Source organism: Caretta caretta, chromosome 16 (assembly GCF_965140235.1).
Source record: "Caretta caretta isolate rCarCar2 chromosome 16, rCarCar1.hap1, whole genome shotgun sequence".
Classification (NCBI taxonomy): Eukaryota; Metazoa; Chordata; order Testudines; family Cheloniidae; genus Caretta; species Caretta caretta.
The window spans coordinates 541,513-554,184 of NC_134221.1; the positions used below are offsets into that span (position 1 = coordinate 541,513).

The 12,672-nt window shown below is 55.5% G+C and overlaps 1 protein-coding gene across 6 annotated transcripts in view; it reads right to left on the minus strand.

The window, feature by feature from the left end:
- Positions 1–10,736: 10,736 nt before the first annotated feature.
- LRSAM1 (leucine rich repeat and sterile alpha motif containing 1) overlaps positions 10,737–12,672 on the minus strand; it is a 57,245-nt gene continuing 55,309 nt past the window's right edge. For all 6 annotated transcript variants that reach the window (XM_075120425.1, XM_075120428.1, XM_048823438.2 and 3 more), the window contains 2 exons: positions 12,235–12,371; positions 10,737–11,343 (listed from right to left, as the gene is read on the minus strand). In XM_075120425.1, the coding sequence (XP_074976526.1) occupies positions 11,218–11,343; positions 12,235–12,371 (263 nt within the window). In that variant the 3' untranslated portion in view covers positions 10,737–11,217. The remainder of the gene's footprint in view (positions 11,344–12,234; positions 12,372–12,672) is intronic.

Consider the following 12,672-nt stretch of genomic DNA (forward strand, 5'->3'; position numbering starts at 1 on the left):
GCCTGGCAGACCAGCTTCCTGAGGCAGGCGAGGCACAGCGAGTGCTGGCACAGCAGCAGCTTGGGCACCCGCCCCTGGGAAGCGGCTTTGTAGGCCTCGTAGCAAATCCCACATTCCCTGGCACACACGTCCAGCGGGACGTCAGCCGGAGCCGGCGCCATGAGGCCTGGGCTGGGGTGGGACCTGCTGCCTTGGGAAGTAGCAGGGCTCCAGCTGAGCTCGCTGGCGCAGGCTGTTACTGAGGGCCCGTCCCCAGGGTGGCAGGAGCTGGACTGGCCTTGGCTCCCACCCCAGAGGAGTTGGGTGCTGAGGAAAGTTGCCCCCAGGGATGAAATCAGCCTGTAAGAGAGTCCTGGCTGTCCTGCTGGCTGTCTGGGTCCTCGGATCCTGCCCTGAGCCGGATCCTGGGCTGTTGCTTTGCCACTGCAGAGAGCGCGAAGTCCCTGAGGCGAGCCAAAGCCAACACACGCAGCGGGAGCAGGAACGGCGTGGCTGCCTCAGCTCCTCGCTGTGACCCAACTGTGCTGGCCACAGCCCTGGGGAGCCAGCGGTGCCCTGCAATGGCGAGACCTGCCTGGAGGCACCAAGGTGATTTCTGAGCCCATCAGGAGCGTTTCAGTTTAGCCATCACCTTCCCCGACCAAGGGCTTTTCCCATCAGCATAGGCGATCCCCCTCCCCGACAGGGGGTTGCTAGGGCAACGGGAGAATTCGTCTGTTGACCTACCACTGGCTACCCCACGGGTTAGGTTGACTTAGGGGCTTTACTCAGGGGTCTAGATTTTTCACACCCCTGAGGGACATATTTAGGCCAACTTAATTGTCTAGTGTAGACAAGGCCTGAGGCTGTGGCTACAGCGGCCGCGCTGCAGCTGTGCCACTCTAGTGTGAACCCTTCGTACAGCGAGGGAAGGGGATTTTCCAGGGCAGTGACAGAGCCACTTCCTCCCCAGGCCGTAGCTACGTTTAAGGTGGAAGAATTCTTTTGGTGACCACACTGCATCCACCCCGGGCTAGATCCGTCTAATCTCAGGACTCAGAGCGTAACAGTTCTGACTGTTCTGATTGACATAACTTCTAAGTGTAGCCCAAGCCGGAATAACAGGCCAGGGCTGGGGAGTCGCACACCACAGGGCGCTGTTTGCACGGGGTGAAAGGCTGGAAACGGGACCAGCTGGTCACTGGCTTGGCCAGGCTATACCCTGGCTGTGATGAGCTGTTAACAGCAGGCGCTGGTATGTTCAGCTTCCTCTCCCCTCCTTAGCAGGGGCCGTGGTGTATCCGCACTAGTCTGCACCCTCACAGCTGTGACTCCTTGGGGGCAGGAGCAGAGCTTGAGAGGAAAGTGCCGGCCAAACAAACACAACCAGCAAAGCGGGGAGGGGGAGACTGAGCTGGATGGGGTAGCGCCCCCCGCCATTGTCAGACAGGTCTGGGAGCTGGGTGTGTGTGTGTTCCCACAGCCCCCTTCACTGTTGGTAGGCCCCACAGCTAGCCTGGAACAGACAATGCCTGGCTGAGGTGGCTTATTGTTATTATTTATTGTGTGTCCTACCATTGCTCCTGTGAGTCTTCGCCATGGGCCAGGCACCCAGGGTGCTAGGCACCATGCAAGGACAGGACAAAAAGTCCCTGCCCCAAAGCGCTGACACTCAAAGCAGCACACACAGACCCTGGGCAGGGCAGGGAGAGCAGAGCACACCCCAGCAGGGACCGTGGGACAGTGGCAAACAGCATGGCAGTGCCATGTTTTTTTGGGGAGGTGGTGGTGGTTAGGAGGGAATAACCTAAAGGGAAGGGAGAGGGCCCTGAGGCGAAAAGGGTGAGAGGTTGCAGGGGGCAGGAAAGGGTAAGGGGAGTGATGCTGAGGTGAAGCGGGTGTGAGGGATGGTGAGGGTGGGAGCAAACAGGCAGTCAATCAACTCAGGGCAGAGAAACATGGAGTTGCAGCTAGCAAGAGATGTTAAGAGTAACAAGAAGGGTTTCTTCAGGTATGTTAGCAACAAGAAGAAAGCCAAGGAAAGTGTGGGCCCCTTACTGAATGAGGGAGGCAACCTAGTGACAGAGGATGTGAAAAAAGCTAATGTACTCAATGCTTTTTTTGCCTCTGTCTTCACGAACAAGGTCAGCTCCCAGACTGCTGCGCTGGGCAGCACAGCATGGGGAGGAGGTGACCAGCCCTCTGTGGAGAAAGAAGTGGTTCGGGACTATTTAGAAAAGCTGGACGAGCACAAGTCCATGGGGCCGGATGCGTTGCATCCGAGAGTGCTAAAGGAGTTGGCGGATGTGATTGCAGAGCCACTGGCCATTATCTTTGAAAAGATAATCATGGTGATCGGGGGAGGTCCCCGACGACAGGAAAAAGGCTAATATAGTGCCAATCTTTAAAAAAGGGAAGGAGGAGGATCCTGGGAACTACAGGCCAGTCAGCCTCACCTCAGTCCCTGGACAAATCATGGAGCAGGTTCTCAAGGAATCAATTCTGAAGCACTTAGAGGAGAGGAAAGTGATCAGGAACAGTCAGCATGGATTCACCAAGGGCAAGTCATGCCTGACTAATCTAATTGCCTACTATGACGAGATAACTGGCTCTGTGGATGAGGGGAAAGCAGTGGACGTGTTGTTCCTTGACTTTAGCAAAGCTTTTGACACGGTCTCCCACAGTATTCTTGCCAGCAAGTTAAAGAAGTATGGGTTGGATGAATGGACTATAAGGTGGAAAGAAAGTTGGCTAGATTGTCGGGCTCAATGGGTAGTGATCAATGGCTCCATGTCTAGTTGGCAGCCGGTATCAAGTGGAGTGCCCCAAGGGTCGGTCCTGGGGCCAGTTTTGTTCAATATCTTCATAAATGATCTGGAGGATGGTGTGGATTGCACCCTCAGCAAGTTTGCGGATGACACTAAACTGGGAGGAGTGGTAGATATGCTGGAGGGTAGGGATAGGATACAGAGGGCCCTAGACAAATTGGAGGATTGGGCCAAAAGAAATCTGATGAGGTTCGACAAGGACAATTGCAGAATCCTGCACTTAGGACGGAAGAATCCAATGCACCGCTACAGACTAGGGACCGAATGGCTAGGAAGCAGTTCTGCAGAAAAGGACCTAGGGGTTACAGTGGACGAGAAGTTGGATATGAGTCAACAGTGTGCCCTTGTTGCCAAGAAGGCCAATGCCATTTTGGGATGTATAAGTAGGGGCATTGCCAGCAGATTGAGGGACATGATCGTTCCCCTCTATTTGACATTGGTGAGGCCTCATCTGGAGTACTGTGTCCAGTTTTGGGTCCCACATTACAAGAAGGATGTGGAAAAATTGGAAAACGTCCAGCGAAGGGCAACAAAAATGATTAGGGGACTGAAACACATGACTAATGAGGAGAGGATGAGGGAACTGGGGGTGTTTTAGTCTTCAGAAGAGAAGAATGAGGGGGGATTTGATAGCTGCTTTCAACTACCTGAAAGGGGGTTCCAAAGAGGAAGGCTCTAGACTGTTCTCAGTGGTACCAGATGACAGAACAAGGAGTAATGGTCTCAAGTTGCAGTGGGGGAGGTTTAGGTTGGATCTGAGGAAAAACTTTTTCACTAGGAGGGTGGTGAAACACTGGAATGCGTTACCTAGGGAGGTGGTGGAATCTCCTTCCCTAGAAGTTTTTAAGGTCAGGCTTGACAAAGCTCTGGCTGGGATGATTTAGTTGGGGATTGGTCCTGCTTTGAGCGGGGGGTTGGACTAGATGACCTCCTGAGGTCCCTTCTGACCCTGATATTCTATGCTTCTATGAAATACCACACTGGGAGGCACCTGCCAGGGAGGATTTGCTGCTACATTTCCCACTAGTCTGCTTCCTTTCCCACCTTGTTGTGCATGGCTGTTTTGTGCAGTGTGGGACTTGGCCTAATGGCACAGCCTTGAGCTCACTACAGATTAGTACATAACCCACTCCCCCAGCAGCTGTTTCAGTTCCGCTCCCTGCCCTGTCCCGCTCCCCCAGGCTCAGCTGGATCGGGCGAAGCCCTGTCTGTCAGAGCCCATGCGACGTACTGACCGAACTGGCCAGTAGGAGCAGAGCTGGGAGGGGGGTGAGGCAGCTCAGAGGACCTGGCCCAGCAGCAAAACCGGTGCTCTTTGACTAATCCAGCAGCCCCAGGTCCCCATTGCTGAGGATGGGAGCACGAGCAGCAACCATGGACGTGCTTCTGCCCCCACCTTTACTGCAGCCATCCCAGCACCAGCTCAGCTGCTGAACAGAGTCAACCCAGCCAGCCAGCAGCAGGCGAGCCGCTGAGGAATCTGCTTCCACTTGCTGGGGCTCACCAGCTGCCCTCCCCCAAGCTGCCAGCCCACTCGTCTGGCACTTGGCATGAAGAGCAAGGCGATGCAGTGTTGCATTGGGAGGAGCCACTCACTCGTCACGGGAGTCACTGGTTACTGTGTGCGCGACAACAGCCTTGGAACAGGGAATGTTCAAGGAAAGGGGAAAGCCCTTGGCCCCTTCCACCATCCTTGCGTCAGCTCCCCTCATGAGCCCAGCCCTGCCCCTACGCCAGGAGGGTGGTAGCACCTCAGGGCTCAGCAGTAAACCCCCATGTGTGCTGTGTGCTGCAGTGCAGACAGGAGGGGGCATGCAATGAGGGGCTCCCAGGCTGCCCCTAAGGCTGCAGTGGGCTCAGTAAGCAAGCTACTGGCTCAGGAAAGGCCCCTCTCCCCCACCATGGCTGGAGTCGGAGCACTTACCCCAGCTTTGCTGCCAGGCTTTGCTTTGACCCCCTCTACTGCCTGGGTGTGGGGTGGAATCCTCCCCATCTTTCCTTGCCCCCCTCCTCTGCCCCCAAGTGCCTAGCTGGTTATCTGCAGAAGGCAAATACAGCAACTGGCTGAGATGGCTCAGGCCTGACCCCCCCAATTTATCTCCCCCCGCAGCACCTATTGACATGAGGGTGTTGAAATCTGATTTCTCCTCCCTAGGGACCCTGGAGTTGCAGGACAAGGCCTTTCCTGTACGTGCTGCAGCACATGCAGGCTCAGGCTCGGGCAGCATGACACGCCCAGGCCTCAGCGTACCCCAGTTTACGGATGCTCTGAACCTCGTGCCCTCCCCCATCAGGCATTTCACCAAGCGCCCAGAGGTGCCGGGCTGGCACAGCTGCCCGCTCCCAGGGAACGCCGCCTCCATCCAACTGCCTCCAAAGTGCAGTCTGAAGGTGCAGAATCGGGCCGTCAGAATCACAAATCGGTTGCCTGGCTACCTTGACCCACCCCCTTCAGCTGCCACAAAGCTCACAGGCTCTGTTCTCCACAGGCACCTTCCTCTCTCTTGTATCCACTGGGGTCAGCGGGACACGCTGGGCGTTACTGACCACGGCCCCCTGCACTGAACACAAGAGGAGCTGTTTCCTCGGGTGCTTTGCTATGCTGCTTTCACCACAGCACCTCCGTCCACCACAGCTACTCATGAATTCAGCTTCACGCCACCCAGTGCAAGGAGATGGTAGCCTCATCCTCCTCGGTCAGCCGGTGAACACAGCACAGAGCAGGGAAGGCCAAAACCACCAAGGGTGGCTACTCGGTTTAGTCGCCCAACTTGTGACACAGTTCCTGCTTTTCCAGGCCAGTCAGTGTTTTATAGCCTGTTCTGTGATCGAAGCAGAGCGCCGATCGACCTCAGCTGCCACGGTTGCAGAGCCAGCCCCAGGTACAGGTGGCTATTGCTAGAGGGGGCTCAGCCCCCCCCACATCTATCAGCCCAGCTTCCCACTGCCCCCCACATGCACGTCCAGCTCAAGGGGAAGCCTTGATCCAACCTGTGGTGAGAAGGAGCCAAAAGGCTGGGGGTGGGAGGTAGCTGGTAGCTGAAGGTAGCTGCCCCCTCCATGGGACAGGACACAGCTGGGTGGGCTTGCCCTGCAGCCCCCCTGCGGCCATGGGACAGGAGCCACCACTGCCCCAGCGAGCGCACAGCTAGGCTAGCTTGCTCTCCGACACCCCCCAGCGAGCGCACAGCTAGGCTAGCTTGCTCTCCGACACCCCCCAGCGAGCGCACAGCTAGGCTAGCTTGCTCTTCGACACCCCCCAGCGAGCGCACAGCTAGGCTAGCTTGCTCTCCGACACCCCCCAGTGAGTGCAGGGCCCAGTAAGCTCACTGTCCTACCCCTGCCCTCTAGGTAGCTGTTAAGTGTTAGCTCCCCCAAGCAGTAGTCACCCTCCATCTCCCTACGGGCCAGGGGCACGCACTGGATACCCAGAAAACGAGGAACTGTGAAAAGACTGGTGTAAGTGACATACCCATCACTGCACACAAACTCTGTGGCAGAGGCAGGGATAGAATTGAGTCGTCCAGGGCAGCATTCAGCTGCCGTAACCATGAGACTCTTTCCTCTTCCCCCAGCCCTGCCTCATGCATTGCCCAGCACCCAGCTTCTGCACGAAATGTGATTACGTGAACACTACCTATGCACAAGGAGGCTGAATCCCGCCCCCCATCATTCCCCTTCCAACCTCTCTTCTGCAGTTCAATGTGCTTCCTCCTCATTGCCTAGACCCAGGAGGGGCCAAGGGGGGGAAGTAGGAGCACAGGGCAAGAGATCTTGCGCTCAGTACTGGTGCCCGGCCCCACAGCAGTCCCCAGTAGCGGGAGCAGTAATTGCAGGAAAAGTCCTGCTCAGCCCTGATAGCTCTGGACTCAGGTGCTCTGTGTGCGCACGTGTGTGTGTGGGGAGGTTGCATATGCCCAGTTTGGCCAAATGTGTGTGAATTTCCCCATGGGTAGCAAAAGGCACATCGCTGACACCAAGGCCACCCCTGCCCCATTTCATGTCCCTGCTCCGGAGGGAAACAGGGGTCAGAGTTTTTGATTGACATGGGCACAAGAACGTATTTTACCTGAGAAGTGGCTGAATGGTTTTTGCTGAAGCTTCCCAAAACCATTCAGCCTGAGGCAGACACTGGGCCTAGGAAACATTAGCCCAAATGCATAACGTTTGGCAAAGGTGTAAGCACCGAAAACAGGGTCTTGTAAAGAGACGTGTCAGGCCACCGTAACGATGGGGACACTGGCACCTTCGTACAGCATTGCAGGGAGGGGTCATGTGGAAGAGCATGGGCACTGACTGACTCCAGAGTAACTCTGCTTTGTTTGAAAGTAAAGAAGGCTGTATTTCAAGGAATCCCTGTTGAGGTTACAGGGACAAACCATCCCAATGAGTCGAAAGAATAGTAAATATGGCAGGCGACCAGCTTGGCTTAATGGTGAAATCCTAGCGGATCTTAAACATAAAAAAGAAGCTTACAAGAAGTGGAAGGTTGGACATATGACCAGGGAAGAGTATAAAAATATTGCTCGGGCATGTAGGAATGATATCAGGAGGGCCAAATCGCACCTGGAGCTGCAGCTAGCAAGAGATGTCAAGAGTAACAAGAAGGGTTTCTTCAGGTATGTTGGCAACAAGAAAGCCAAGGAAAGTGTGGGCCCCTTACTGAATGAGGGAGGCAACCTAGTGACAGAGGATGTGGAAAAGCTAATGTACTCAATGCTTTTTTTGCCTCTGTCTTCACTAACAAGGTCAGCTCCCAGACTGCTGCGCTGGGCATCACAAAATGGGGAAGAGATGGCCAGCCCTCTGTGGAGATAGAGGTGGTTAGGGACTATTTAGAAAAGCTGGACGTGAACAAGTCCATGGGGCCGGACGAGTTGCATCCGAGAGTGCTGAAGAAATTGGCGGCTGTGATTGCAGAGCCATTGGCCATTATCTTTGAAAACTCGTGGCGAACGGGGGAAGTCCCGGATGACTGGAAAAAGGCTAATGTAGTGCCCATCTGTAAAAAAGGGAAGGAGGAGGATCCTGGGAACTACAGGCCAGTCAGCCTCACCTCAGTCCCTGGAAAAATCATGGAGCAGGTCCTCAAAGAATCAATCCTGAAGCACTTGTATGAGAGGAAAGTGATCAGGAACAGCCAGCATGGATTCACCAAGGGAAGGTCATGCCTGACTAATCTAATTGCCTTTTATGATGAGATTACTGGTTCTGTGGATGAAGGGAAAGCAGTGTATGTATTGTATCTTGACTTTAGCAAAGCTTTTGACATGGTCTCCCACCGTATTCTTGTCAGCAAGTTAAGGAAGTATGGGCTGGATGAATGCACTATAAGGTGGGTAGAAAGCTGGCTAGATTGTCGGGCTCAACGGGTAGTGATCAATGGCTCCATGTCTAGTTGACAGCGGGTATCAAGTGGAGTGCCCCAAGGGTCGGTCCTGGGGCCGGTTTTGTTCAATATCTTCATAAATGATCTGGAGGATGGTGTGGATTGCACTCTCAGCAAATTTGCGGATGATACTAAACTGGGAGGAGTGGTAGATACGCTGGAGGGGAGGGATAGGATACAGAAGGACCTAGACAAATTGGAGGATTGGGCCAAAAGAAATCTGATGAGGTTCAATAAGGATAAGTGCAGGGTCCTGCACTTAGGATGGAAGAATCCAATGCACCGCTACAGACTAGGGACCGAATGGCTAGGCAGCAGTTCTGCGGAAAAGGACCTAGGGGTGACAGTGGACGAGAAGCTGGATATGAGTCAGCAGTGTGCCCTTGTTGCCAAGAAGGCCAATGGCATTTTGGGATGTATAATAGGGGCATAGCGAGCAGATCGAGGGACGTGATCGTTCCCCTCTATTCGACATTGGTGAGGCCTCATCTGGAGTACTGTGTCCAGTTTTGGGCCCCACACTACAAGAAGGATGTGGATAAATTGGAGAGAGTCCAGCGAAGGGCAACAAAAATGATTAGGGGTCTAGAACACATGAGTTATGAGGAGAGGCTGAGGGAGCTGGGATTGTTTAGCCTGCAGAAGAGAAGAATGAGGGGGGATTTGATAGCTGCTTTCAACTACCTGAAAGGGAGTTCCAAAGAGGATGGCTCTAGACTGTTCTCAATGGTAGCAGATGACAGAACGAGGAGTAATGGTCTCAAGTTGCAGTGGGGGAGGTTTAGATTGGATATTAGGAAAAACTTTTTCACTAAGAGGGTGGTGAAACACTGGAATGCGTTACCTAGGGAGGTGGTAGAATCTCCTTCCTTAGAGGTTTTTAAGGTCAGGCTTGACAAAGCCCTGGCTGGGATGATTTAACTGGGAATTGGTCCTGCTTCGAGCAGGGGGTTGGACTAGATGACCTTCAGGGGTCCCTTCCAACCCTGATATTCTATGATTCTAAGTCTCTTTGGTAGCCCCAGCCCCTAGGATCCACGTGACCACTGTGCACAGAGAGCACGTGGCTCCCCCAAGGCACGTCTTGCAGACTTAGGCCCATAAGCCTTCCCATTTTGCCATCACCAGTCATGGGGCTGGGGACAGAGAAGCAGCAAGTGGGTCCCACGTTCTGGAGCCTTCCTTCCAGAGCTCAGCCGCTGAGGAGATCAGGGAGGGAACTGTCTAGGGCTGCTCTGGAGAGCCAGGCCTGGCATCAGCAGGTCTAGTTCCACCTGCCCTGAGTCCTACAGCCTCCTATTCCAGTCCTACGCCGTGGCCTTCCCCCCCCACAAGCTCTGCCCACCACTGGTCTCTGGGAGGGAGGTGAGCCAACACCACCGGCTCTGAGGAGCTGGGCCTCGCTGATGCAGACAGATGAGGCTAGCCAGTGAGATCCCAGAAGTCCCATTGCCACTGGCGACCCAGGGCAGGCTTTGAACCTCGGCCCCTGGAGGTAAAAGGCCAGTGCACAACACTGAGTCACCCTTCAACTGCCCTCTCACTTCTCGAGAGAAACGTGAGTAAATAGCCACCAGCACAAACTAGCTGCACTCGGGGGACAAGTCAGGCTGGTTAAGCTTGTAGGTCAAGGTCTAGAGAGTGGGGACTTACTGAAACAGTTACTTATTAATTAAAATGGAAAAGCAATTAACCAAATGCCCTGCGCCCAATGCAAAGCAGCCAACAGCTACATGAAGAACATCACTCTCTCCCCCCCACCCCCCCGCATGGCTAGCTCCAGCCCGTAGCTTTGGCAAGAGGGCCCTGCTCTTCTGCGCCGCTGGCTTGGGGCAGCAGTAGTGCCCTGAGGAAATCAGAGCCTTAGCTCAAGAGACGCACAGCTATTGTCAGCCAAGACCCCGCAGGGCTGGACAAATGGCCCCAGCAGACCGCCTGTGAGCCCCATCCTGCAGGGTCAGCTGCGAGTTCTCCGGTCACATCACTGATGGATGCCACTTGGTTTGTCCCTCCCCAAACCCGGTGACAGGAGTGGGCCTTCCCGGACCACGCATGACTTACGCTATCAGCCTGCAGTCCAAGATGCCAAGACTGGAGCAGCCACTGACATCCAGAACCAGCCCCCTCTATGTCTAGCTAGCAGATCCAACCTGACAAAGAGCTCCTTGCCAGCAGACCCATGGGCCCTCCCCCTGCAACGGGAGCTGGGTTAAAGAGTGTGTGTGTGTGTGTGGGGGGGGGAGTAATCATGGTTCTCCCAGCATGGTCAGCTGCTAAGGGTCAGATCTCTCTGGTGCATGGTGCAGGCCGGTGAGGGCTTGGAGCAGTCTGGGTGTGAGGGCCTGGCAGGGTTCCCAGAGAATCACACGCTTGCTGCCAAATGCTTGTCCTTTCCCAGCAACAGCACCCCATGGAGTAGCTCTGGTCTCCCAGGTGCCCAGGTCCATGCTGAAAGGGAGCTACTCAGAGCACAAAAGGAAGCTACTGACTGAGCCAGTCTCCTCTGGCTCAGAGGAAACAGTGTAGTGAGATCACGTTGATGAAGGCAAATAAATATATTAGACAGGCGGGGGATGGGCTTCAGCCCCCCCAGGCAACTTGGGAGCACACAGACAGAGAGGGCCATGCAAAGGCAAGGGAGGCAGAAATCCACTGACACTCAGGGGGACTTGAGACAACCCATGAGTCCCTCAGCAGAGTCCGCTTCCATCTGCATAGCACAGGGGGCGATTGCAGGGGTTACTGTGGGGGGAAGAGGGGTGTTGCTAGACATGCCTACAGGATCGTACGAGAACATTCAACCCCAGAGTTACCCCCCCAGGACATGAGGGGACTGCACATTCCAGTCCCCCCCAAAGCAGCCTCCCAGGCTCTGAGCCAGTGCAAAGTGTACACATCACAGTGGGAGGGGCGGTTGATACACTGTGGCATGGGGATGAGCAGATTTGACACCGACCCAGACCTCTGAGGAGCCTTGGGCAGTGAGCCTGCAGCCCCAAGCGCTCAGCAGCTGCTCCCGGGCTAGCTGCTGCGGAAGATGCGGATGCGCTGCACGATGTCTGTGCGGCAGAGGGGGCAGGTGCGCAGGGCCTCGCAGCACGTCCGGCAGCAGCACACGTGGCCACAGTTCAGGAAGATCATCTGGGCCTGCAGGAAGGAGGCAGAGCAGAGATGGGGTTATACTGCTCCCGCCCAGTCCACCGCACAGCAGAAAGACTGGCACACACAGTCACCTGCTAGGCCTCGCAGCACCCTCCAGGTAGAAGAGCAGTATCATTCCCCTTTTACAGAGGGGAAACTGAGGCACAGAGCGGGGCTGTGAATTGCCCAAGCTCACCCATTGAGTCCGTGGCAGAGCTGGGACTAGAATCCAGGTGTCCTGATCTTTGGTCCCTTCCTCTAAGCACTGCACGTTCCTATTGAAGTAGATCCAGTGTCGGGCCCAGCTTTCACTCTCCTATGTTCCTGAATACACTGAGCAAAGCAGGGCTTCCAAAGCAGAGAGCTCAGGCATCGCCACTCTGGAGAGCTGGGGTTGGACAGAGCCAGTCTGCGGGGATCAGAGCTGTTGGCAACCCCTGCCTGACCCTGAATCTTGCTCTGCCCCATTTTCAGGGATAAACCCAGGTGAAAACTCAAATCTCTCCCCCACCCACCAGGCGACTGATCCTACTCCCCGTCTCCTGCTTGTGAGCACCGCTTGGATGGAAGCCAAGGCGAGCAGGGCCAGCATCTCCACTCACTGCTCTTCTCAGCATTCTGCTTGGCAGCCCAGGGCTGTGCTCACAGACGTGATGAGGACACACTGGGCTCCTGGCAAGTGCCGAGGATCAGAAGTAGCTCCCTACAGCAGCCAGCTGTTGAGGTGGGAGGTGGGTGTCGTGTCAGACTCCATAAAGGGAGAGATGAGAGGGCCCTGCCCCAGGCTAGGAGGCTGATCCCAGCCAGTAGGTCAGCCTCTGGGAGCTCCCTGCTGTACACTGCTGCCCAGCTGTGGCATTCCAGTCAACAGTCCCTTCCCCGGCTCCAGGATCTCACCTCCTGCTCCATGCAGACCACGCACTCAGACTTCCTCTCGTCCAGCTCCAGCTGGGGTGCAGAAGGGAGGATTTCTTCAGGGGGGGTGCTTGGCTCTGGGGCTGCAGGGCCCTTGGTCTCAGTGCTCGTCAGCAGCTCTGCAGTCAGCAGGAGAAAGCATGAGTGTCAGCACTAGCCTCCTCTTAACACCAGCCCCCACGCCAAGCAGCACAGCACAGAGCCCTGCCATCTGACTGGTGGGAGGTTGCAGCACTCCCTTCTCTGAACAACCGGCTCTGCAGCTCCTCCCTGGCCTGCCTCTTCTCTGGCTCCCACTCAGCCCTGCACATCTCCCCCTCCCCTCTTGGGCTGTCCAGTGCCTGCACAGAGCTGCAGACCTTCAGCCCAGAGGGCTAGGAGGCTGCTCTGGGCTGAAGGGGACCAGGACTCTTATAGAAC